The sequence below is a fragment of the Narcine bancroftii genome, unplaced genomic scaffold (genome assembly GCF_036971445.1).
Source record: "Narcine bancroftii isolate sNarBan1 unplaced genomic scaffold, sNarBan1.hap1 Scaffold_152, whole genome shotgun sequence".
Taxonomy (NCBI): Eukaryota; Metazoa; Chordata; class Chondrichthyes; order Torpediniformes; family Narcinidae; genus Narcine; species Narcine bancroftii.
The window spans coordinates 2,083,842-2,111,513 of NW_027211887.1; the positions used below are offsets into that span (position 1 = coordinate 2,083,842).

The following is a 27,672-nucleotide window of genomic DNA, read 5'->3' on the forward strand; positions in this document are numbered from 1 at the left end:
TGAAAGAAAATTAAGCATTTTTGGGAGGAAATTATAAAATTTTTGAGGGATTTGTTTCAAAGGGATATTTAATGGATCCAAAAATATGTTTGTTGGGTTATGTTAATGTTCCATTTGTTGATTCAAAATGCCTAAACCATATTTGGCTTTGTTAAGATTTGGGTTAGCAGTAGCGAGAAAATATATAGCTGTCACATGGAAGAATATAAACTTGCAAAGATGGCATAACGGATTGCACTCTTGTCTATATTTAGAAAAATTAACATATAATGTAAGTAATTATTCTTTTTTATTTATATGTGGTGTTTATATTTGAAACACATGGCTATAGAAATTAAATCAATGTTGTAATGTTGGCAGACCAATCAGGGAATATTTGATACATTTCTCTAAGGTTTTGGGGGAGGAGAGGTTGTTTTTTTTTTCTTTATTTTGGTTATTTTTTTCTTTTTTTGGTTTTTATTGTATTAGTAAGGGGGAGGGGATGTAGTTTACAGTTATTTTATGTGTATTTGATTTTCTTTATGTAATTTGAGAATATTAAATAAAATCTTTCAAAGAATCGAGTGTGTATGTGTGTGTGTGTGTGGGGCGTGTGCGTCAGGGTTTGTGTGTGTGGGGGTGTGGTAGGAACTGCCGCTGATCCCCGAGTCCTCCCCACTGCCGCCGCTGATCCCCGACCCCTCCCCACTGCTGCCTGACACATCGATTCCTCCAGACGCTCGAGATTCCAGCCGGCTTCTCTGAGCAGGGTGTCACGGTTGATGTAGTGGTTAGGGCAATGCCTTTACATGGCCAGTGGTCAGGACTGGACCTCAGTTTGAATTCTGCACTGTCTGTCAGAAAGTTCTCCTCCTCGTTGCTATCAAGTGGCTTCTGTGTTCAATCTTGCCTTTGAAAGTTCTTCTGCATTCAGGACAGGTTGTTCCAGATGGCAGATCAGGCTTGGGTTGGTACGGCCTCTCCTCTCATCTTCTTCTATTTCTGCACATCTGCTGGCTTCAAAGGTTGCTGTTCCCTCTCAGATGATGGTTTGCCAGACCTTTCTGTCCATGGTTCATCCACCCTTTGACAGGTCTTGTTTTTCATCCTGCAGGGTGTCTAGCCACCCTCCTCACCAGGCAAGCCTGATGGGGGAGCCGGTTTAGTCGCCGACCACTCGACCATGCGACAGGTAGTACTGGGTTACATGGTACCAGTAGCACTCAGGCGAGTGACCTGACACAGATCCTTGTTTACTCTTCACTTCATGCAAAAAGGCTCCCAAGTACTCATGTTGACCATGACTGTGGCCAATATGCCTTTGTTGAAGAGCCTCAGGATCCGTACTTCCATTTCAGTTCATCTAATACTAGAAGGGGTGTCCTATAGTTGTTTCCTTGATGCAGAGTTAAAGGCTTTGGTGTGGGTGATGAATGATGTGTACAAAGGTTGGATCTGTTCACTACATTTTTTTGGAGTTGTCGAATTTTTAGGTGTTGGCAGAAATCTCCTTGAACTTTGTTGAGATCCTCCAGGACTGGATGTAGAAATACCTGAAGATGTTGATTGTGTTTCCAAGTGTGGCTGCCTTATTGACAGTTGGTCCTGCTACCAGCTCGACTTCCAGCACAAGTTGTTGTCCTCCCTTCTGCGCTTCACGAATCTACAAGCAATGGAAACAAAAGTCATTCAAGGGAAGAGATGAACAGAGTTGAGGAAGATCACGCGAAGACGACCAATGGTCTTCAGCTCAAAATCATCTTCACTTTTTCGTAAAGATTCAGAGACAATAGAAACCCATTAATCCCCTATCCCTCTATCCCTCCCCCTTCGTCGACAACTCTTCCTCCCTCTCCCTCCCTCTCCTTCCCCTCTAACTCTCACTCTCTACGAATATCCCTCCCCATCCTCAAAAACTCTCCTTTCCTCTCCCTCTCCTTTTCCCCTCACCCTCTCCCTCTATCACTCCCCTTTCCTCAACAACTCTCCCTCCCTCTACTTTCCTCTCCCTCTCCCCCTCACCCTTTCCCAAAATCCCTCCCCTCAAAAAATTTCCCTCCCTTTCCTCCTCTTTCCCCTCTCCCTCTCCTTCCCCTCTCCCTCTCCTCCTGCCCTCACTCTCTCCCTATATCCCTCCCATTCCTCAAAAACTCTCCTCTCCTTTCCTCTCCCTCTCCTCCTCTTCCCCTCACCCTCTCCCAAAATCCCTATCCCTTCCTCAACAACTCTCCCTCCCTCTCCCTTTCCCCCTCCTTCCCCTCCCTCTCCTTCCCCTCCTCACCCTCACCCCATTACTACCCCTTCCTCGAAAACTCTCCCTCACTCTCCTTTCCTCTCCCTCTCCTTTTCCTCTCCTCCTCTTCCCCTCACCCTCAGCCTATATCGCTCCCCCTTTCTCACCAACTCTCCCTCTCTCCTTTCCTCTCCCTCTCCATCTCTTATCGCTCTCCTTCTCCTCTTACCCTCACACTCTTCCCTATATCCTTCCCCATTCCTCGACAACTCTCCCTCCCTCTCCCATTCCTTCCACTTTCCATCTTCTTCTCCTCCCCCACTCTCTCCCTATATCCCTCCCCCTTCCTCGATAACTCTCCCTCCCTCCCTCTCCTTCCCTTCCCCTCACAATCTCCCTATAACCCTCTGCCTTCCTTGACAACTATCCCTCATCCTCTTTCCCTTCTCCTTCTCCTTCCCCTCACCCTCTCCCTATATTCCTTACCCTTCCTCGACAACTCTCCCTCCCTCTTCTTTCCTCTTCCTCTCTTTCCCCTATCCATCGACTTCTCCTCTTCCACTTCCCCTATCCCTTCCCTTCTTTGACAACTCTCCCTGCCTCTCCCTCTCCTCTTCCCCTCTAACCCACCCCCTTCTTCGACAAGTCTACCTCACACTCCATTCTTCTCTCTCTCCTTCCCCTCTCTTATGCCCCTCACCCTCTCCCTATATTCCTCCCCCTTCCTTTACAACTCTTCCTCCCTATCCTTTTCTCTCCCTCTCCTTCTCCACTTCCTCTCCTTCTCCTCAAACTCTCCCTGTATCCTTCCCCCCTTCCTCGACATTTCTTCCTCTCTCCTTCCCCTTTCCCTCTCCTCCTCTTCCACTCACCCTCTCTCCCTCTATCCCACCGCCTTCCTTGACAACTCTCCTTCCCCACTCTCTCTCTTTTTCCTCTTCCCTTCACCCTCTCACTATATCCCTCCCCCTTCCTCGACAACACTCCCTCCCTCTCTTTTCCTCTCCCTCTCCTTCCCCTCTCCCTCCTCTTCCCCTCTCCCTCCCCTGAGTGAGGTGCTGGATTTGGGAGGGGGGGAGGTCAAATGCAAGGGAAAGTCTACAATATATCCTTTCTAGCATTGATGGAGAGAAGGATTTTGAGCTGAACGCTCTCTGCACCCTGAAAGAGACAACATGGTGGAGAGGATTGTAAAAAAACATCCAGCCTGCTGGACTTCATGATTTGGGGAACTGAGTGTAAAAGTTGGTGAGTCAAGTTACAGCTGTATAAAATTTTGGTTCGCCGCATTTGGAATATTACGTAGTGTTCTGGTCCCTGAATTCACGGGAGGATGTCGAAGATCTTGTAGACCTCTATCACGTCTCCTCTAATCCTTCTACACTCCAGCTCTGCGAACCGTGCCTCATGAGAATTGTTTCCCAATCCAGGCAGCATCCTGGTAAATCTCCTCTGTCCCCTCTCCTTCCTATAATGAGGTGACCAGAACTGAACATAATATTCTAAGTGAGTCATACCAAAGATTTATAGATTTGCAACATGACAACTCTACTCCTGAATTCAAACCACCTATGAAGGAATCTCAGCACACCATAATCCTTCTTCACTCTCCTATCAAACTGTGCGGCAACCTTGAGAAATGTGTAGATTTGCAACCCAAGGTTCCTCTGTTCATCCACACTCTTAAGTAACTGACCATTAACTCTGGACTCAGCCTTCTGGTTTGTCCTTCCAAAATGCATCAACTCTCAGTTATCTGGATTGAAATCCATCCACCACTTTTCTGCCTAACTCTGCATCCCACCTTCATCATTTTGTAACCTTTAACAGCCTTCATCTCCATCCACAACTCCTCCAAACCAACCTCCGTGACATCCGCAAACTTACTGACCTATCCATCCGCCTCTTCATCCAGGTGACATGAAAATCACAAAGAGCACGGGTCGCAGAACAGATCCCTGCGGCACCAACCTCCAGGCAGAATACTTTCATTCCACTACGACACTCTGCTTTCTTCCGACATGACAGCTTTTATTTCATGCAGGTAATTTTTCGCTCATCCCATGACTCAGGACTTTCCGAAGGAGTCTCCTGTGACCGACCTTCTCAGACGCCTTGCTAAAATCCTCGTAGACCTCATCTATCACCGTACCCTCATTAATTTCTTTTGTAACCTCCTCCAAAGACTGAGTTAGATTTGTGAGGCCCAAGCTTGCCTTCACAAAGACATGCTGACTATCCTTGAGTAGAGTGTATTTCTCCAGATCTTCATAGATCCCATCCTTAAGAATCCCTTCCATTAGTTTACTCACCAATAATGTAAGACTAACCCTAATTCCCAAGATTCTCCCTATTACCTTTTTTAAACAAGGGGACTCTATTTACCATTCTCCAATCCACCCGAGTCGCGCTGCCGTCTATCTCCCTCCTTGCCCACGTGAGTGGTGCTGCTGTCTCACCCCCCCCCACACATCTGGGTCACGCTGCTGCCTCTCCAACCCACCCCCCCACCCCTTCACCAAGGGTCGATATCGACCACTTTGGAGACCCCTAATATGTTATTTAAAGTAACTTAATGTCACTTTATTCGATTCAGCAAAGAGTGGGGCAGGGAGGCAAGGTTAGGGGGGCTTTACTAAAGCTCAGCCTGGAGTGGTAGTTAATCCGCCACAGTTGACATGGCGTTGCAGTCGTGCTCCAATCTTCAAATATGCCTGGATGCAGCAGGCATGGATAATTGCCGATGATTTGCCACAACCCATTTTTTATACACTTGTGGATGCATGAAACTATGCACCAGCTTTGATCTTTTTCAAACTTCGAACATGCGAGGCAGAAGCTTTAATAGTAAGAACCCATTTACTTGTTTCAGATGGTGAAGAGAAGCAACATCCACGTCATTCTGTGCATTTCTAAATGGCACATTGGGGAAGTAGTGAAATCAAATTGCATGAGTGGATGCAATTGCTTTGGATGAGACCTTAAACCACATCCTATATGGTTTTTAAAGAACATACAAGATTCTATCGTACAATAAATTCTGTTCTTTACCCGGCCTCGGGCCTAGTCGGTTCGAGCAGTGAGTCGGAGGAGGCGGAGACCAGAGTTTGGGCAGTGTTCGGAGGTGGAGCGAGTTGAGAGTGACAGGTTTAATTGGTCAAGGCCGATAAAAGGAGGGAAATGCAAAGGAGAGGCCAGCGAGGAGTGGCCCAGTGAGTAGTGGCCTGGTGAAAGAGTGGGGTTTCGAGGCTTTGGCTCGAGAGGGTTCAGCGAGTAGAGGCTGAGGTCGAGTGTATCTAGATTAAGGTAAGACTATATTTTTTTTGTTATTTTCTCTTTCTAAGGTGAGAGGGAAGAGAGAAGGGTTGAGTGTGAGAGCAGTTTGCTCTTTTCAGTGTCAGATGTGAAAGGTCCTGGAGTCTTCGACCTCCTGGACATCCACGATTGCACTAGGTGTACTGAGCTGCAGCATCTCAGGGACCGTGTTAGGGAATTGGAGCTGCAGCTCAATGACCTCGACCTGGTCAGTGAGAGTGAGGCCATCATAGATAGGAGCTATAGCCAGGTGGTCTCAACAGGGCCACAGGAGGAGGATCAGTGGGTTCCAGTTAGGAGAGGGGAAAGGGAAGAGACAGATACAGGAGGGGGCACCTGTGACTGAAGCACTCAACAAATGGTACACCTCCTTGAGGAGCATTCAGGCTGGGGAAGGAATCAGTGGCTGTATCTCTGGCACAAGGTCAACCTCTGTTGCCCAAAAGGGTAGGGAAAGGAAGAGGAGGGTAATAGTTATAGGGGATTCGATGGTCAGGATGACAAATTGTCGATTCTGTGGATACGATTAAGGAAACAGATTGGTGCCAGTGTCTGGGATGTAACTTCCTGTGTCATTTCAGAACAAGTTGGATAGCTGCCTGGATGTGAGGGGATTGGAGGGTTATGGACAGGGAGTGGGTAAGTGGGGCTAGAGTAGCCCACTTAAATCGGTGTGGACTCGAGGGGCCGAGATGTCCTGTATCTGGACTGTAATTGTCTCAGCCAAGATTTATCTTGCAATCAACATCATCTGGTCATTCCTGCATTGCTATTAGGGACCAGTTATGTGTGCAAAATAGCAATGTTTCTCAACTAGGTCAACGATCCTGCTTCATCAATCCAGAAATAAAACATTTCCAAAATCGCAGTGGTGAGAAGTGCCAGGTAAAAGTAAACCTTCAAGATCTTCCACTTGGACATTTGTCCGTTCCAACGTCCTCTTCTGCTCTGATGTTTCCTGACGCAAACGCTGGAATCTCTGTTCGATGGTAGCTAAAATGAACACAAGGTTCTGTTACACATACATTTAAAAATGTCTTCAAAGATTTACCATGTTTCCGGTGTTTTCTTCCCAACAAACACATTTTTTTGGTTTGGAGAGAGAACTGTGGGTTTAGTAATATTTAAAGCAATGCAGAACAGAAGATGACGAGAGAAAAGGTGAGCAAGGAATGAAAAAAGTTTGGAGGGAATCAACGTGAAATAGCAGACAAGTGAAATGAAGAACAGTGAAAAGGAAGGGACATTTGCAAAAGAAAATGGAGAGAGAAAGAGAGGGACAGTTGTGCAACTCTGTTGAAAACATGTTGACTTCAAGGCCTTTTACTCATCGAGAGGAGCAGGTGAAGTGGGGGGGAGCTGGGGCCGGGGAGGAGCAGGAACAACAAAGAATACCCTGCTGAATAGAGAAGACTCTGAGAGCAGCTGCAACCGTTCTCACCAGAACTGTATCCCGCCCTTCAGGTGCTCAGATGCATGGATCTTCAGTGCCCTCCCAGCACAGCATGAGAAATCCCCTCTCATTGGGGGGTCTTTGAGACATCACAGCCCTAAACACTTCCTTGGCTGCATGTTTGCCAGATGTTCACACTTGGTAAATGGCCGCTGCTTAACCTTCTACCGTTTCTACATACCCTCTATTTCTATTAATAACTGATCAACAAGACAAACGGAAAATATAGAATTTCTGAGGTTTAGGAAAGGAAACAAAAATGTATAAAAATAAATGAGCTGATAGAGCATCTGGAAAAAAGAAAAGCAACATTAACATTTCGATGGAGCTCGTGACTTCACCGCCTTGCTGGCATATTTTAACATATGTTTCCTATTTCCAGTCTTGTTTCTATGATTGGAAGTTGTCTGGTTTCCAATCATTCAATCTTCTCTTTAATTGATGAGCCACGGACAAGTATGCATGACTGGAGCCTGGCTGCTTTATTAAATAATCGCAGAGCATCACTTTCAACGAATTCACTGCAAGAATTCCCATTTGCCGCCATTTTCATTTCCAACGCTCCAAATATGGTTCTCAATTCAGTACCTTTAATGCAACAATTTTATAAGACCCAACACTTCTAAGATGCACCACTCGAGCAGAAATTTCATTCAATAAACACACATTTTGCAATACTATTGCGATTCTGGCCTACGAGTCTGAATCACTGACCACAATTCAGTGGAGAAAGTTCGATTGAACTTTCTTAAATACTGCATTTTATTCAAACATTGAAGTGTGCACAGTTCTTTAGTAAATGGTCATTTTCAGAGCTGTTTATGAAATGATAGCCTATTTATGACGTGCTAGGTAAAGATGATTCAACATTTGAAATCCAATCAATTGCAAGAAATATTTTAGAATGGTTCAAAGAGGTTGGTGGGTCCCCACTGGTAATTTGCACAATTTGAAAATGTCTAATTTACCAGCTGGAAGCATCACTTGTATTTGTTGGAATTAGAGAACCACCTTTTGATCTAAACATCAAATGTTGAAATGGTACCTGTGGTCTTTCGAAGCTGGACTATATTTGGAACAACGTCATTGCTCAAATTCAGCAGGCACTTTGCTGCCTCCTGTAACTTTTCGACACCATCTTCATGTTCAGAAATTTCTCCCTGAAGAACCTGTGATTTCAAAATGACACAATGACTCATTCACAATAAAATTAATATTTATTTCTGTATATCTTAGATTTGCCGATGCCTTGGTTAATTTCGATATTGTCTTTGGGTCAAGGAGATAAACAGCCTGTGAAGGCGATTCTATAAATTATCATAAATACCAACAACTCTCTGGCCTGCTTTGGGGTGAGGAGGCGAACATTTTCAAGGACCCAATAACCACAGGATATTGGAATTTTCTCAAACAACCAGATCAAACTTTCTATTGATCATTACTCATTACTCATTAATGCTTCGAGGTATTTAATACACCTGATGTTTGAGCATTTTCTGATGCTGTTGAGCTCATCATCTTTATCTTGTCTACATCTCTTGACCGGCCCTGCAGTCCCCTTGCAAACCATCAAGGTCACAAGAAAATATTTAAAAATGTTCTGATGCTTAGATTTACATCAGCATTGATAAAATAATGCTGAAGAACTCATTTGGCTTTTCACCACTAATGGACATAGATTTGGCTGCAGAGGGTTATTCTGCATTAGCGTTTTTCTGCCTGTCTACTTTTACTCCAGATGACCCCTCTCCCCAATCCATCATCCTTCAAAGGTAAATATGTGTTCTCCCTCAGCAATCTGACCCGTTTGCAACTCCTATTCTCTCGAGCACTTAATGGCCCACAGCTTTTCTCCATGACCATCAATCCCAGGCCATTATTGCAATAAATGGTCCGATTTTTCTCTGACTGCAAGACCAGAAATGCCCTCCACCTCAATAAAGCAAAACTTTCTGATTTGTCTTTCTGATGCAAATTCCAATTCCTCAAACATCAACTCCAGTCAACATGATGCCATTAGTTTCGTTAATGATAGAAAAGGATAGGTCTGGGACTCGGGTTGAGATTTTAAATTGGAGAAAGGCCAATTTGAGGAAATTAGAAAGGAATGAGAAGGTGTTGACCTGGAAAAGTATGTGCGGGGTGAGTGGAAGACCTACAAAGGTGAAATTTGGAGAGTACAGACTTTGCATGTTCCTGTCAAGATTAGCAGGCTCAGGAATCTGGTTTGGAAGAAGAGAGGTGTGCAGCAGGTATAGACATCACAGAGCAAATGAAGTGCTTGAAGAGTATAGAAAATGCAAGAAAAAACCTCAAGAAAGAAACCAGGAAGGCTATGTGGATGATAATGGGGTAAATTGGATGAGTAAGCTTGCAGGTGTTGTGGACACTAAAGAAGGTTTTCAAAGCTTGAAGAGGGATCAGGACCAGCTGGAAACATGGGCTGACAAATGGAATTTAATGCAGATGAGTGTGAGGTGTTGCATTTTGGAAGGACAAGCCAAGAAAGGACATACATGGTAACCAGTCGGGCAGTGAGGAGTATGATAGAACAGACGGATCTGGGAATACAGACACCTCATTCTCTGAAAATGGTGTCACATGTGGATAGGGTTGCAAAGAGAACTTTTGGCACATTGACCTTGATCAATCAAAGGGTAAAGTATAATTTTCATTGGTGAGACCCAATTTGGATTATTGTGTGCAGTTTGGATCACCTAACTGCAGGAAGGATGGCAATTGTGCAGAGATTGACTTGGATGTGGCCTGGACGTCAGGAGCAGAGTTGTAGGAAAAGGTTAAACAGGTTATGATTTTATTCCCTGGAGTGTAGAATGAGGGAAGAATTGAGAGAGAGATTTAAAATGATGTGGAGGACAGAGTAAATATAGGTAGGCTTGTTCCACTGAGAGCAAGTGAAATACAAACCAGAGGACATGGGATAAGGGTGAAGGGGATAAATTTAGGGGGAACATGAGGGAGAACGTCTTCACACAGAGTGAAGAGGTGGGAGAGTGGAACAAGCTGTCCGTTGAAGTGGTGACTGTGGGCTCAATTTTTAATTTGAAAAGAATTTGGACTGGTACATGGATGGGAGAGGTATGGAGGGCTATGGACTAGGTGCGTCAGAGGGCCTCGGCAGAAAAAGGGTTCGGAACAGACAAGAAGGGCCAAAGGGGCCTGTTTCTGTTCTGTAATATTGTAAGGTTCTATGGTTCGAATACTTCTTTGGAATAAATCAATCTCTGCCACTTTGCAAACAAATCTTACCTCCAAATGTGCTCCAAATCACCACTTTCCTCCCACCCCCCTTCACCTGTTCCTGAAACCCCCATCTATGGAGTTATCGTCTCTGCACCTGATGATCCCATTAATGATTTGCTGAGATTTTTTGCTCTGCTGTTATAATCTTGGAGGTCGTCCAAAATTCTGCCACCATTTTCTTAGGCCCCCATTAAACATGGATAAGGTCTGAGGAAACCCATACTGAAAATAGACACACAATGAGAGCAGAACTGTTTGGCTTCTTTGTTACAGTTTCCAATCTCGCCCCCACCATCTGGAAGCAAATTGGCTGTTGGATCTTCATCAGGCTCCCATTAAAACCTGATCAAGTTGGAATGAATGGAGCTCAACTTCCTATTTCAGGTGCCAAACTTACAACCTCCCATGTGGCCTTAACCACTGTTATTGGATGTGCACATTATCATTATTTCAAAGCATTCATCATTCTACTCGTAAATTAGAATAAGCAACATTACACAGTGATTTATGAAATAACAACTTTAATTTACCATGATATTTTCAAGTTCTTGCTGCAAGATTTCTGGATTAGGGATGGCCTCCAGCTGAACCATTCGTCTTTCTCTTTCTACTCTCTCTAGCCACAAACGCAGCTCATCTGCCTTCTCTTGCCATTGTTCAAATACCTTGGTGCTAAGACGGATTCCAAGTCCAATGCACTATAGAGTGAAAGAAATGAATGAGTATGTGGATTTTTAAAATGTACGATTTTGTGATGCGATCAAATATCGAGTGTCCAATCGATCCAAAATGGGTCAAGCGATACATTACTGGTCCATTACTTATGCCAACTATCATTTTTTTGTTCCCTGCATCAAGTTTTTTGAGGGTCACAGACAAAAAGGCAATGTTCACTCCTCACCAAAGGTGAAATGCCTGTTACCCTGCCGTACTGTTCCATTTTCTTGTTATGTCAATAAATCTTTTAATTAATATTTTGAGTTTGCTTTCAAAATAAACTGATGGTCAGGAATATATCAGAGGCATTGAAAATCTTCACAAATTTAGTGTGTCAGTGAAGATTAGACAGAAATTCTTTTGGGGCTGGGCTTGTTCCAGCCGAACACTGCATTTCTGTTATGCCATTCAAGCCTAACCCTTGGGTTTAGGACATACTGAGCCAGCGAGGTGACCTTTGTGGATTGGACACATTACACCGTGTTCAGTGACAAATGCACGTGGGAGGCCAGTCTGGAAAATCTTCACCAATTATGATCTGTTCGACATTTGATTTTATTAAAAGGAAATGAGTTCATGACTTATTTTCTGCAGTGGTCTCTGTCCAACTCGAGTGAGTTTGGCCACCAAGAGAGCTCCACAATACTGGAAAGATTTGATCATTGTTCCTGTTCTTCATGGGTATTATTAATCACAGCCGCAAACCTTTTCCAGAGCCACTCTTATAAGACTAAAACTTACACAAGTTGCTCAGTCTATCAAAATGCTCTCATGTTACTGATCTAAAGTAAAATTGGAGTTTAAATGCTATTAGTCAAAAAAAAGGAGATATGTCATACTTCTGATCGAAGTGCGTTGAAGCGAGCATCGGCGCTTTCAACCGTCTCCTCCACACGTTGGCTTATGGCATCAGGATCAATTGGGATCTTGTAGCTTTCAATTGCATTCCTGATTTCAAAGAGAAAGGCAGCATCGAAGAGACTTTTCCAAGATCGTCTGAGGTATCTTAGATCCCCTTTGAGAAACTGAAAATCATTGAAGAGGAATTTCTGCTTCTTAAGTTTGAATGTCAATGACGTGGAGTCAAATTCCTCAGCTTTTATTTTTTGTAGTTCCTTTTCTGAATGAATCATTAATGTTTCAAATTCATCATGATCTGTTTAAAGGAATATAATGGTGAAATAATCAAAATGATCAAATAATACCAGATTATATAGACTTTGACACATTGACAGGATCCTGTAATAATTACAAGTTGGGGTTATTCCAAACCACATGTAGCTTTCAGTTGTCTTACTTAGAATTCTTTTTAACTCTCAGTAAATAGTATTTTATAGTAATCTGGAAAATAAATGAATACTTTCCCTCACCTTTTCGGAACTTCTGCAGTTCTAGATGCAGATCCTCAATCACGTTTAATTGAGAATCTGCACTTGATAAAGCGGATTCGTACTCCTCCATCAAGACATTCAAGTTCTCCTGCAGTGCAACTTCCTCGTCTCGCAAAGGGTCCTGGACATTTTGTTCCAGGAAAGTCTGAGCTGCCTCTATGGCCAAAACCAACTCTTGCTCTTTCTGGGACAACTTTTGGCGATGTTCCTAGAAAAGAAACAATCCTAGGTTCATTTTTATTGCTCCAAGTTGTCTTGGGGGAGGTAAGGTTTCTATTTATTGCATTTGCAATTGAAATAAAATATTCAAGTTTCCCAATTTATTAAAATCAGGGTACCAAAACACCCTTAAATACACACAGGAAACATACTTCAAGTCCAGAAATCTAAATGGTTTTATGCTTTCGGAGGTTTAATCAACTACCTTGATCTACAATTCTTTGCTTGTGTCAAAGGATGAATCCTGCTGAGATGGAGTAGAATATATTCCATATTTAATTTGACTGACAAGAAAATAAATCCTCTCCTTCAGTATTTGTACACAGTCCCTTCCCTGTCAAACAGACTTACTTTTATTTAAACTTAAGCACATTAAACTTTTGTCATTTGAATGATCTCATCCTTAACTTTCAATTCAGGGATTTAATATTCTTTCATGATGTAAAAGAGAACACGTGAAATCTAACGAGAGGTGACTGTGATCTAGTCAGGAGAATGTGAACTAGTTTGTAACTGTGTAAGAATGCACCCTTCTCACTGAAGTAACTGTGGGGTGGATGTCTATGTATATGAGTGTGTCAACATTTTTAAGAGATGGTGGATCTTCTTGTCTTTTTTCTTCACTGGTATCACTGTTTCCTTCACGCCAGACTTGCACATCTTCGCCCAGTGGTTTGCTATGCCGTAGGCTCCACATTCAGAACCGTATGCGGGGCAATCATTTTGGTCACGGAGGGGTGTTGTCCGCTGCCCTTCCTACAGGTCCTGGGGGTGGCACTTTTCTGATTGTATTTTTTATAGCATCAACCCTTCCTTCTCTTTGCTGTGAGTGGATCTGCATTGATAGGGATTTCATTTGCGTCCTCGTGGCTTTGAAGACTCTGGCTGTGTCAGAGTCTTTGGCCAATTTCAAGCTATCCTTCCCTAGAAGAGACTTTTGCACTTCAGGATGGGCATATTAGTGGATCAGCTAATCTTTCCTCTATATCCTTCCATCTGCATTTTGCAGCATTAGTTTTTGGTGTAGTAAGGAAGTTAGTAACAGTCTCATCAGTCTCTTACACAAAACCTTGAAATTCATTGCATTCAAGTCTAGGATTAGAGCTGAGTTCAAGGTGAGAAACAACCTTTGCAAATATCTGCTCTGGATCATTTTTCTCCACCCCGTAAGCTCTCAGCTATTAAATAAGTCACGGCCTGGCTCCCCTGTCCAGACATGTATAGAACTAACCTTCTCCTCGCTGTTGCATTTTTAAAATAGCTTTTCACTGCTAAATTGTACATCTGCTGAAACGTTTTAAACGATTCAACCATGTCTTCAGCCTCCCGTCCATCACTGGGTGAACTGCTGTTGCACCAGCCATTCATTTCCAGGTGTACTTTTTCTCTTCTTCCCCTTCAGATTTCAGTCACTTCCAATCCATTTTATAGTTTTATTCTTGTTCTCTCAGACCGACCACTGCCAACATGTTCTGTCTCCGTGTTACCTGGGAGGATTCTTAAATAACTTAAAGATGCAAGATTCAAATAACAGAAGGGAGTTTACTTACTGATGCCTTCCACCATCTCAGGAAACTGTTCACACTCATACTCATGTATAGGTGCCCCCCAGTAGTGCACGACGGTTACCACAGTGAGAAGGGTGTATTCCTAGGAAGTTACAAAAGAGTTCACATGATCCTGACGAGATAACACACCCTTCTCACTGTCGTAAATGTCGTGCACCAATGTGGGGTGCATGTCTATTTGAGTATGAACATTTCCTGGCATGGTGGAAGGCATCAATAAGTAAAATCTCTTCTGCTATTTGAATCTTGCATCTCTAAGAAGATGCAAGATTCAAATAGCAGAAGAGATTTTACTTCTGCTATTTAAGAAGCCTCCCACACAGAGACATAACGGTGACTTTATTGTATTTATCTTTACCATTTTGTTCAACATCCTTTGGACTTGACAAGACTTTATGCAAGTCGCCTTATCCCAAAACAAACCAGGCTGTCAAGCACACACAGGGCAATAATTTGCATACATGTTAAGCAATGCTTTACGAAAAGAAGATAACATCAATTGGTAAATGTTTAAAGATCTTTGCTCTTTTTTAACGATGAAAATCTGACTTGAGCACTGCATATTAAGGAATGACAAACATGAAAATCTATCCCCATTTGAGTGAAAACATTCTGGGTAATTATCATTTTCACATTAGTGCTTCAAGATGCAGGTGTCCCTGCCAGGGCCCAAACTGAACGAACGGCAATATCTTTCCCAGTTAGAAGGGAGAGGAGTGTGGAGGGGAATCAGCAGGTAGTAATGTTCCTACGGACCTAATGCACGTCCCTCTCCATGTCAGAAGGCTCCTCTTTGGACATATTCTTGGAGTCGAGTAGATGTCGTTCACTCCGTTGATAGAATACAGGACTACCTCAGTGGAGAGAATGAATGGAGGGCTAATCAAGCCAACTGCTTTGCTCTGCTGTTGAGGTCCTTGGGCCCTTTGGGAATTGTGCTCATCCAGTCAAGTGCGGAGCAAAGGTTCGCCACCTACTGCTTGACAGGTAGCCTCTGATCTGTTTTAGTTATCACAGTACTCAAAGTGGCTGGTCCATGTTAGGACCACAGTGAGAAGGAGACCTGGAGTCATGTGACAAAACCCAATTGAAGTACCATTATGCAGGTTATTGGTGAACAATGCCACTTTATGTCACAGTGTGTGCGCCACACTTTCCATCGGGCAGCTGATTAAATAAAGTATGGCTTTGTCCTGCTTTTGGTAGATGGACCAGATACCTGAAGAATTTGCCACTTTGTCAGAAGGATGTCAGTGGATCAACTGTGACAAGAGGTGAAAAAAAATCTAGACTGAACTTCTCCAGTACTTCGAATGTGATGGAGTCTGGTCCTATTTGTCTGCTGCACTTGGTGTTCCTAAGTAAATCAAATAGGGTGAAAGTGATTTCTGTGATGGTGTCGGAAGAACCTGATGGAACATGCTAGAAAGTGTCTTAACCCCAACATTGTTATTCAGAAGCTGAGGCCTACCACCACTGAGAATGAGGAGACCCTTGGTCCCTCTTTTCCTGTTTACTGTTCATGACCCAGCCGGAAGGACGACAGAGCTCAAATTTCATCAGCGGTTAATTCTGTCTTTGGAATGTTATTTTTTTTTCTGCATTGCCTGCCCACTGTCCAGTGTTGTAAGATTATCAGTCTGGCACCTCATGTGCATCTGCATTCCCTATTAAACCATGGTGATGACTTGTCTTGGTTGTAATGGGAGAACTAACGATGGTAAGTAACACTTTCCTGCTGCAAATGTTAAAGGCCCATCGTACCTTTTGGCCACTGTGATTCCAGCTGTCAATTTATTCTGAATCTATCCCATTTAGCACAATGGTGCTACCACACATCAGAATTGAGGGAGCCCCTGGAGAAACATGGGATGAATCTTTCTGCTCCTGCTGTCACCAACAGTTGCCTCAACAACAGGAAAATTGTGGTAGTGAGGGGGTGTAGCCTTACTCACTCTCTTTTCCAAACCAATCCCTAGATCTGCACAAGGATCTGGCCTGGTTGAGTGGACGAACAGTGACGTTGCTACGCCAGAATTCATTCCGGTGGTGTATGCTTCCTCAACCCTTTTTGGTTGTGAATAGCTTGCATGGCCCATTCAATGGGTTATAAAGAGTTAATCACATGAGTGGGTGCTGGAGTTATCAAAATAGGGGAGGAGGTTCTTCCCTTTACAACATCAAGATCCACATTATCTGAGAATACAGCATTACTGAGGTGAAGAGTTTTTGTTAAGAAGCTGCCATGGTGAGATTGTTAGTGAAGGGCCTCTGTGACCATCGTCAATCACTGCCCCTTCACTAGTGAGTTAATCATATTCCCGTCATCTCTCATCACTTGTGTGACTGGGCCAGAGCAAAGAACAGAAAGTAGTACTGAGTTAGAAAGAGGATCTGCTAGATCTTTGAATAGGATTGGGAGAAGATCGTCAAAATTCAATTCAACATTATTTGGAAATTGTGTTAGTCATTATTTAAGTGAAATTTAGTCAGTCGCCTTTCATCAAATCTGTACTGATCAGAGGTTCTGATGAAAAGTCCAATCCAAAATATTTTTACAATTGTTCGAATATACACTTATCCAAAACACCTGGAAGTGTTCATACCTTCAGGCCTTGCTGGTGGTCATTCAGTCTTTCGCCCATCTCAGCAAATGACCCCATCGCATCGTCCTCTTCCTCCATCTGGAAACCATCACCTAATGCGTAGAATTCGTCTTCGGTGATATGAACTCCATAGTGACCCTCGACTGCCAACCATTTCAGAAGATCACCTACTGTCTTCTTATGTTTTTGTAGGTGATCTTCTGTTGTTTCCTACAAATTGCAAAATCCTGTTAGTTTGAAGACGTGTTGTACTTTCCTGGCAGCAATTCCATATTCCCTCATCTATTTGCAAACCCTTGGGATTGAGGAGGATGTGAAACCACTTGAGTGGAAGATGCCTGTTTATAAACAGGGGCCATTCCACACCATTTCATCGGAATATGCACATGGGCAACACGTGGTCTTGCCCAGTCTTGGATCAATACGAAAAGGATGGAAAATACTAAAGACCAGCCTCCTATACACACACACACGGGCATCGACGGAATTCCGCTTCATCATTTCCCTGCTCATGTCTCCCTAACACTGCCTTCATTTCTCGGGCCCCTTCGTCTAATCCCTCCCCTTTCATTTCAAAGGCCTTCTCTGCGTCTAAAGCAACTGCTACTGTTGGCGCTTTACTCCCTTCTACTGCATGAATTAAGTTAATAAATTTACAAATATTGTCTGTTGTGCGTCTTTTTTTAATAAATCCAGTTTGGTCTAGATTTACCATTTTAGGTACATAATCTGCTCATCTGTTTGCTAATAGTTTAGCTATTATCTTATAATCTGTGTTAAGTAATGATATTGGTCTATATGATGCTGGTGCGAGTGGATCTTTCCCTTGCTTTGGTATTACTGTAATTATTGCTGTTTTACATGAATCTGGTAAGCTTTGTGTTTTGTCAATCTGGTTGATTACTTCCAGGAGGGGAGGAATTAATAAATCTTTAAATGTTTTATAGAATTCTATTGGGAATTCATCCTCTCCTGGTGTTTTATTATTTGGTAGTTTTTTTTTATTATCTCTTGTATTTCTACTATTTCAAATGGTTCTGTTAATTTATTTTATTCCTCTATTTGTGATTTTGGTAGTTCAATTTTAGTTAAAAATTCATCTATTTTGCCTTCTTTCCCTTCGTTTTTAGTTTGGTATAATTGTTCATAGAATTCTCTAAAGTTTTCATTGATCTCCGTTGGATTATATGTGATTTGTTTGTCTTTTTTCCTTGATGCCAATACCATTTTCTTAGCTTGTTCTGTCTTAAGCTGCTATGCTAGGATTTTGTGCGTTTTTTCCCTTAGTTCATAATATTTCTGTTTTGTCTTCATTATGTTCTTCTCCACCTTATATGTTTGTAGTGTTTCATATTTTATTTTTTGATCTGCCAATTCTCTTCTTTTAGTTGTATCTTCCTTCATTGCTAATTCTTTTTCTATATTTACTATTTTCCTTTCCAACTGCTCTGTTTCCTAATTATAGTCCTTCTTCATCTTGGTTACATAACTTATTATTTGCCCTCTAATGAACGCTTTCATTGCATCCCATAGTATAAACTTATCTTTCACTGATTCGTATTTATTTCAAAGTACATTTTAATTTGTCTTTCAATGAATTCTCTAAAATCCTGCCTTTTAAGTAGCATGGAGTTTAATTTCCATCTATACATTCTTGGAGGGATGTCCTCTAACTCTGTTGTCAATATCAAGGGTGAATGGTCCGATAATATTCTAGCTTTATATTCTGTTTTTCTTACTCTATCTTGCTTACGAGCTGATAACAGAAATAGGTCTATTCTTGAGTATGTTTTATGTCTACCCGAATAATATGAATATTCCTTTTCCTTTGGGTGTTGTTTCCTCCATATATCCAAAAGTTGCATTTCTTGCATCGATTTAATTATAAATTTGGTTACTTTGTTCTTTCTGTTAATTTTTTTCCCAGTTTTATCCATATTTGAATCCAAATTAAGGTTGAAATCCCCTCCTATTAATATGTTCCCTTGCGTATCTGCTATCTTCAAAAAAATATCTTGCATAAACTTTTGATCTTCTTCGTTAGGTGAATATACATTGAGTAGATACCAAAACTCCAAATATATCTGACATTTTATCATTACATATCTCCCTGCTGGATCTATTATTTCCTCTTCTATTTTAATTGGTACATTTTTACTGATTAATATAGCTACTCCTCTTGCTTTTGAATTATACGACGCTGCTGTTACATGTCCTACCCAATCTCTCTTTAATTTCTTGTGCTCCAATTCAGTTAAATGTGTTTCTTGCACAAATGTTATATCAATTTTTTCTTTTTTCAGTAAATTTAGCAGTTTCTTCCTTTTGATTTGGTTATGTATTCCGTTAATATTTAAAGTCATATAGTTCAACGTAGCCATTTCAAACTTTGTTTATCTTCCCTTTCCGTTTCTCCATCATCACCTTTCCTTCTTATCCATTTCTGTTTTCTTGTTTTGAACACTTTATAAGACAACATTTCTAAAACATCAAACATTTTCCTTATTCTCCTATTTAAAACTTCTTTAACCCCATTCTCCCCTCCCCCTCCTGAGTTGCCCTTTATCTCTTGTTGGGCAAACACATCTCCCCTCTCCATTTGGATTTGCGAATTCACTCGCAAATGTCAACTGATTTTGCAGTGACCGTAACTCATCCCCACCCAGCCCCCCCCGGAAAAGATTTCAATTTTCATATGTAACAAAGGTCACTCTTTTAATTCCCTCCTTATTCCCTCTATTCCCTTTCATTCCCTTATTAATTCTTATCTATACTCTATATATTTTCCTCTAAATACGTATACATTCATGTATACACACACATACATACACATCTACATATATATATATATATATATATATATATATTTTTATATATATATAATATATACATACATATACCCATATACACACATACAAAAAGTTCGTGGTCATTTTTACTCTCATTACATGTCTTCATCTCTCTGCTTGTTTTGTAGTTGTTCTGCAAATTTTCGTGCTTCCTCTGGATCCGAGAATAGTCTGTTTTGTTGCCCTGGAATAACTATTTTAAGTACCGCTGGGTACTTTAACATAAATTTATATCCTTTTTTCCATAAGATCGTTTTTGCTGTATTGAACTCCTTCCTCTTCTTCAGGAGATCAAAACTTATGTCTGGATAGAAAAAAAATTTTTGACCTTTGTATTCCAGTGGCTTTTTGTCTTCTCTTATTTTCTTCATTGCTTTCTCCAATATATTTTCTCTTGTATATCTTAAAAATTTTACTAAAATGGATCTTGGTTTTTGCTGCGGTTGTGGTTTCGGGGCTAATGTCTATGTGCCCTCTCTATTTCAATTTCTTCCTGTAATTCTGGTCTTCCTAGGACCCTGGGGATCCAATCTTTTATAAATTCTCTCATATTCTTGCCTTCTTCATCTTCCTTAAGGCCCACAATCTTTATATTATTTCTTCTAATGTAGTTTTCCATTATATCTGTCTTCTGAGCTTACAGCTCATGTGCCTCTTTAACTTTTTTATTAGATTCTTCTAATTTCCCTTTTGTCCTTTACTTCCATTTCTACGATTATTTCTCGTTCTTCCACATTCTCCACTCTTTTTCCTATCTCTGATATGACCATTTCTATTTTATTCATTTTTTCTTCTGCATTCTTAATTCTTCTTTTTATCTCATTAAATTCTTGTAATTGCCATTCTTTCACTGATTCCATATATTCTTTGAAAAAAGATACATCCATTGTCTTGCCTTTCTCTTCTTCTTCTACTTCTTTCTGTTCTTCTTCTTCTTCTTCCTCTGGATTGACCATCTGTTGTTTCCTTGTTTTCTTTTTACCATCTTCTTTCTTGTTGTCGTTATTGTCTCTGTTCTGCACCAGCTGCTGTGCTGCAGGTGTCTCTCTCAGCTGTGGAGATGGACTCCGCAGCTGTTTCCCCCTCCCGTCAGTGTGTTTTTTTTCTTGCGCGGTTGCGCACTTTTACTCGGCTCTGTGAGCCATTTTTGTAGTCCCGAGCCCGGGACTTCCACTGACCTGAGGGAGCGGGCTTCTCTCTCCGCGGCGGGCCTCCTCGGACAGGTAAGGCCTTCACCTTCTTCTTCCGACGTTTTTTCTTCTTCTCTTCTTCCCGTTGTTTTCGACTTTTCTCTCTTCGCTGCCATTTTCTTCTCACCTTTATTTTTACTTTGTTTTAAATTTTAATCTTGTACCTTTGTGTTTTGTGCGTTTTTTAACTTTTCCGGAGAGGGCTGGAATTCCCTGACCGGCCACTACTCCATCACGTGACTCCCCCCATCTGGATCATCTTCAGCTGTCATCATTTTCTTAGTCACAGACCTAGTTACCGCACATGCAGGATATATCTCACCATCCTCTCTAACCACATCCTTACTAGGCCAATTTGTCAATCTTAAAACTGACCCAACTTTATTCTCTGACAAATCATTCCCCAGCAAAAACGAGACACCTTGCATGGGTAACTCCTACTACAACAGTTCCTTTGACTAATTCTGAATTTAGCACAACCTTGTGAAGCAATATTGACCCTACCTCATCTCCAACACCTTTAATCAAAGTTGTCTCCTCTGTGTCTGTCCTTTGATCCACAGTTAAAACGGTTTCTAACAACAATGACTGAGCAGCCTCAGTATCTCTAAGAATGTTAACTGGAACCTGTGGTTCTCCCTCCTTTATTGAGACAAAGCCCTCTGACACAAAAGGCTTGAAAACATCCATGACCTACTGATCAGGTTATGCACCTCTGCTCTCCTTAAATTCCACTGTTTCTGTATACATGGTTCTGGTTAAACCTGTTTTTACCTTTTCTGTTTCAAGACTAGACAGTCACACGACCAGCTTTCTTACACAAATGGCATATAAATACAGAAGTTCTGTCCTTTCCTACCTTTCCTTCATCTTTTTACTGAACATTTTCTCCAGACTTTATTTCAGCCCTACTATCCTGCTCCATCCTAACCTTATGAACAGGTTTATTAATCTGGTCCACATGAGCTCTCTGAAAATGCCTATTATTCTGGAATGTCCTTTTGTGAGTCTTCCTCAACAAATTTTCCTTCACATGTAATATTTCACTATTATAATCCTCTACGTTTGTACTTTTCTCATCCAATGTTTAACTTCAACAATTTTCAATGCCTCAGAAATAGCCATCAGTTCCTATTTTCTCACCTTCTGCAGTTCTGCAGGTGATGGTTGTAACAAAAATGTATCAACATCCATTGCTGCAGTTTTTCCAGACACAAGCTTTCTGTAAGCTTGTAAAAATAGCCTGCAAAAACATCCCAATCAACTAATAAATCATGAAACTGCAATGTTCAAATCCTAAAGGATGAGCCCCCATAAAATATTACAGAGTCCAGATGACCCCAAAAACCAGTAGCAATAGATATGCACGACCACACAGGGTTATTTAAACAAAAGTAGTTTAGAATTTTATTTGAACATGAAAACAGAATTGAACTTTAACTTATTACTTAACCTACCTAACCCACTTAATCCGCCCTCAAATACTAAGTGCAGGTGAGTGTAATGTGTATTGAAGATTAGAAAAGTTCTTTGGATCACAGTCCTGGTTGCAGGCAATTCTTGCAACAGTGCTCATACATTAGCATTAACAAAGTTCACCAAGCTTTGGTGTTTAACAGACAAATGGTTACCACTCAGAAGGGCTCTTGCTGGTTTTCAGAGAGAGAGATTCCATTTCCAGAGCATCTGCAACTGATTTCTTCTTAATTAGTCTTTCTGACAGAACTTGCCCCCTTCAGGGTTCTCCGGATGATCCTTTTTCTTTCAGGTCATCTTTCAGACCACCAGTCTTCTCCTTTCACCAGGCAGCCTTCCAAAGTTTGGCAGCTTGTCCCTCTGGAACAGATTTCTCTGACTCCTTCTCTCTCACTCCCTCCCTCTTTGAGAGCAAAGCTGTTCTAACTCTGCCTGCTAACGCCACATGCTCTCCTAGGCAAGCTGTATGTGGATACTTTGTTGCTCCTTGGCAAAAAGCAGGATGCAATAATCCTGCTAAAATTCTGGCTTTTCAAATGTGTGTGTGTGGAAGCTGCTCGAGTAATTCATTCCAAGCTACCTCTAAAACTCTTGTCACACTGCACATTCAGAGATCTGAGAAGAACCCTTGGCCGAGCCAACTTTGCTTGAAAGTAAACAACAATCACTAGCGATCTGTGGTCGTCTCAGCCTTCCTTAAGATAGGTTGCAGACACCACCTTATCAATTAGTGCATTGGATCAGGTAGTGCCGGAAATACACAGAGAAGCCGCTGTGTGGAGATTTCACAGAAATACAGTTTAGAAGCAGGAAAGGATCAGATGTTATTGAACAACAATGAAAGGAACTATTAGCATGTGGTCTACAAAGTAACCTTCTTTTTATATACTTTATTTAAAATCAAATTCAAAATCCACAATAAAATACATCATATTAACATACAAAAATTTCCCCATATATACCCCCCTCCCACCCCCTCTCTTAGCTCCCTCCCATCCTCTACAACCTCAAACTAAAGAAACAAACCATCATAGTCGGGTTTGATGTCACCAATCAACCATGACATATTTAGACCCATACATTTCACAGAGGGACCCGCACATTAACAAAAATGGTAGACGGATGGCGTAAATTGTAAGTTATCTTTTCCAATGGAATACATGATTGCAATTCCATGTCCCATCTCTGAATACTTAATTCAATTTAATCTTTCCAGGTTATAGCTTTACATTTTCTCGCTACTGCCTATTCCAACTGAATAAATGCAATTTGAAATGTATCCAATTTCATTTCCAAACTCCATTTTACTTCATATGTCCCAATAAAAATTCCATAATTCCATTCAGAAAGGGTTTCACCTGATCACCTAACCATACTGAATGTAAAAAAGACCCTATCTATTCCCCACATTGAAAACACATATCCAAAGAGATAAATCTATACCTCTTCAACTTCTCAGGTGTTAAGTAAAGTTGATGAATAAAATTATAATGAACGAATCTTTATCTTACGTTTACTGGCTTAGTCACACTGTCCTCACATAATGTCATCCAATCATCCTGAGAAATTAAAACCGACAGATCCTTCTTCCTTTTACTTCTCACTTTATAAATATCCGACTTAGGCATCTTATTTTGTAATAAAGCATACATTTGTGTAATCAATCCCCTTTCCCCTCCTTCAATAATTGAACATTCAAATCTCTTCCTTCGAGGTAATCTCAAACTGTGTCCAAAATTATCTAGTAACAAAGTTGGTAACTAAGCATGGACCTGATCCATATTTTTCATTCCATCATTGATATGAAACAAAATTTCCAGCTTCATAACAATCTTCGGCCAAGATAATACCTTTCTTTTCCCAAATATTCAGGAATACGTGATTTATTTTTATACAAAGCTTATTTTAATACAAAGGGTTTTAGCCGAAATTTTGCCCTCAGCACCAATAGCAACGTTGGTCCGATACCATATTTCCATGAAATGTTTTAACACCGGTAAAGGATAATTTTGGAAAAGTTGAGCATTCCATTTATAAATAAACTGTATCATTCTTTGTTCATGAAGCTGAGCCATTTGGATTTTAGCCCAACGTAAACATTGTTGTGATCCAACCATTCTATTAATAAACTTGAATTGTGCCGCTTCATAATAATCCTGAAAATGTGGTAATTATAAAACTCCAAGTCAATTTTTGTATAGATACTCTTGCCAATTTACCTTTTCATAATAAAGATCTTCCCAGCACATGGAAATCCTTAAAACCTTTTAGGAATCCCACATGTAATTGATTGACAAAAATACTGAATACGGGGGAAAACATTCATTTTAAAACACTGTCGTTATGGACACAACCAAGAAAGACTCAGCCACCACATTGAAAGCCATTAATGACGTTTTTATTCAAATTCAGCCCGCGCCCGCTTAAGGGCAGCCTAAGCTCAGTCACCTCGTGCATTGTGATATCAGAATCGCTGCCCCAGGCGTGCGCTGGGCAGGTGACTTGAGGCAGGGAGAAAACCTTGACAGCGCCATCTTCCCATGGCTGCTCCGCCATGTGGCGTTATACACCATGGGAGACTGCGCCGCCACATCGCCCTATTAAAGTTATCAGTAAATCTTTCCACCTATTTAAATCTAATTTAATTTTATGCTATAATAGTCTATAATTCAACTCATATAAATGATTATAATTATCATCTACATTTATCCCAAAATACTTAATTTTATCCAACCGCTTAAATGTAACAATATCTGCAGTTTGCAAAATCCATTCTTGTCAAAGGCATCATTTCACTCTTATCCCAATTAACCTTATATCCTGATAATGCACCACACTGTTCCAACCTTGCATGTAACCTTCCTAACGACTGCGTAGGATTTGTTAAATATATCAAAGCATCATCGGCAAATAAATTCATTTTATACTCTTCCTCATTTGCCTTAATATCTTTAATATCACCATCTTGTCTAATCATTCGCGCTAACGGTTCAATAACCAAAGCAAATAAAGCCGGTGACAAAGGACACCCTGTCAAGTTGATCTAGATAATATAAAGGAAGAAGATACTTGTCCATTTGTCACCACTCTAGCCAATGGATTTTTATATAAGGCCTTCACCCAACCAATAAAGAGTGGCCCAAATTTAAATTTTTCCAATACCTTAAACAAAAATCCCCATTTTACTCTGTCTGCAAGGTAACCTTGATTAGAGAGAGGCATTAGATTAGATGTATTTTTTAGATTTAATTTTTTGAGTTGTTTTCTTTTTCTTTTTATTCTTTTGTTTTGTACAATTTATTTCAATAAATGGGTTCACCATATAGATTATTTCTTATTACATTACAACTCCGATTATCTGAAAGGGCTGTGACCAACCGGCTGCTGCCGAGAGGCCGCTCTCCTGGACGACGGCAGGACAAGGAATTCTTCCAACCACTTGCTGGGAGTGAGTGGTGTGCAGTTTGATGGGAGAGTTGGAGAGAAAAGTCAATAGGGGAAGGTAAAGAAGGAATAGAAAAAGAGAGGGGAGGGAGTTACCTGAAACGAGAACAATCGATGTTCTAATTTCACGTGCAACAATTTTTTTTTCAACCTGAGAGGTTAGTTTGTCTCTGAAAAATATTTCAGATAAATGCAGATTCCTGATTTGTTTTGGATATCTTCATTTATTTGAATTTTTGTAAACTTTTGGATAAATGAGGGTTTCAGCAAATCTGATTTTGGATGATTGGAGTTGGAGTGTAATTGTTTTGGAGGTTAACAAGTCATCCTGAATGTAGTTTCATTAACTTTGTTTTCTTCGCGTGTCCTTACTCGTAATGGAATGAATTGTCACGTGGTTTTCAGATTTCTGTATGTATGCTTATATGTTAAACTCAATAAAAACATTTTACCAAGAACAAGCATGTGGTCTTGCAGGTAAAAGTCACAGTTAAAACTTAATGACTATTTTCAAATCCACTGCAAAGCATTATCTTCATCATGTGAACCATGGCAGTGAACAGAACAAAAGTATCTGGAAAAAGCAAGGCAAAACACCTTTCAGGATTGGCCCAATGAACATTGGTTCAAGGGTTGCTGAAGGCATTGCAACTGAACACATGGCACAGGGTCAATCCCCAGAGACATTCAGATTTTACACCTATACACTCAAGGCTGAGGTTTCTGACTTGAATTTGATGAAAGGCAAACCACAGATTCTTGGTGCATCTTTACGAAGAACACTCTTGTTTTGATTTCAGCCAGAAAACCAGGACTCCAGTCTTTCATCAGTCTTTCTTCCAGGGCAGAAACCAAAGGAAAGGGCACATTCTTCTGGGGGTCCTTGGTTAATATTTACTCTTAAATCACCATGGCAGAAACACAGAACATAGAACACTGCAGCATAGTACAGGCCCTTCAGCCCTTGATGTTGTGCCAACCCATATATTCCTTCCTAAAAAAAGCACTAAACTCTCCCTACTCCAAAACAATAAAGAGAATTTAATTCCTGCCTTTGACAGCCAATTGTTCCCAGAAGAAATATTGAAAATAATTATACTTCAAATGTAACAACAGAAAATGTTGGAAATAGCAGGTTGGTCACCTCCTGACTTGCTGGGAGTTTCCAGCCTTTTCTGTTCTTATTGAAATATCCAGTAATTCCAGTTTTATCATTTACACTTTAAAGCTTGGGGATCCTTTGTGCTGTGAAAGGAAAGAGAATGTTTTTCATTTTAATTTACAAAAATAAGACTATCTGGACCCATTTATTAAGTAGGAATGTATAAATTCCAAGTAGGATTCACTTGTTGATGACCTTGTTTAAGTTTCAGAATAAATGAAGCACCCAATCTGTAGATGCTTTGGAAAAAGATAAGACAAAGCGTAACTGATTTACCAACACTGAATTGGAGATAATTAGCTGCAAAACACCAAGCTCTCCTTATAGGATGAGTGTCTGATGTTTACGTGAGTAATGAACCTTGTGCACACAGTACAACTTATGTTCATTTCGACATTGCCTCATAGAAGGTTTCACACGTGACCGAGAGTACCTGCTGCGTGTTTTCTTCCCTGCGGTCGACATTGAAGTCTGACGATTCCTCCGCAGCAACTCGGGAATGAAACCACCTGCCTCTGATCTTCTTGCAGCAGTTGCACGTCATTCTTTTCCGAGGAGTGAGGGATCTCCTACTCTGCTCCTCTTCCCCAGCCACTCGTGCCACTCGTAGACAGCACAAGGCATTGCCCATTCTCCTGCAAGTCACACACGAGGTGTTTCCAGTGACGTGTGATGTAGTAATTCAAATACGTCACCACCGTGAGCCTCACTTGGCCAAAAAGCCCTGGTATTCGGCAAAGACTGTGCCACGCGCTCGCACCACGTTCAACCCTCACAATGAACACGACTGCAGTCTCAGCAAC

The 27,672-nt window shown here is 41.1% G+C and overlaps 1 protein-coding gene across 4 annotated transcripts; it reads right to left on the reverse strand.

The window, feature by feature from the left end:
- Window positions 1-403: 403 nt before the first annotated feature.
- Window positions 404-27,672, reverse strand: LOC138750470 (microtubule-actin cross-linking factor 1-like). Of its 4 annotated transcripts, none has more exons than XM_069912534.1 (8): window positions 27,303-27,672; window positions 16,749-16,958; window positions 12,335-12,563; window positions 11,804-12,120; window positions 10,778-10,945; window positions 8,029-8,152; window positions 6,428-6,523; window positions 404-1,645 (listed from the first exon to the last, which is right to left on the reverse strand). In XM_069912534.1, exons 1-8 carry the CDS (start codon window positions 27,498-27,500, stop codon window positions 1,638-1,640), a joined length of 1,350 nt encoding a protein of 449 aa, XP_069768635.1. In that variant the 5' UTR covers window positions 27,501-27,672; the 3' UTR covers window positions 404-1,637. The 4 variants fall into 4 exon arrangements, with proteins under 4 accessions (XP_069768635.1, XP_069768636.1, XP_069768638.1 ...); XM_069912535.1 differs by lacking the exon at window positions 27,303-27,672 and adding an exon at window positions 23,775-24,541; XM_069912537.1 differs by lacking the exon at window positions 27,303-27,672 and adding an exon at window positions 22,419-22,543.

Excerpts from the sequence above, each read along its gene's own strand:
- LOC138750470 (XM_069912534.1), bottom strand. The coding sequence starts at position 27,500 with ATGGGCAATGCCTTGTGCTGTCTACGAGTGGCACGAGTGGCTGGGGAA. Across the intron at positions 12,564-16,748 it reads ACCACCAGCAAGGCCTGAAG|GAACATCGCCAAAAGTTGTC; the intron begins GTATGAACACTT and ends TTTCTTTTCTAG. Across the intron at positions 6,524-8,028 it reads CCAGCTTCGAAAGACCACAG|CTACCATCGAACAGAGATTC; the intron begins GTACCATTTCAA and ends TGTTCATTTTAG.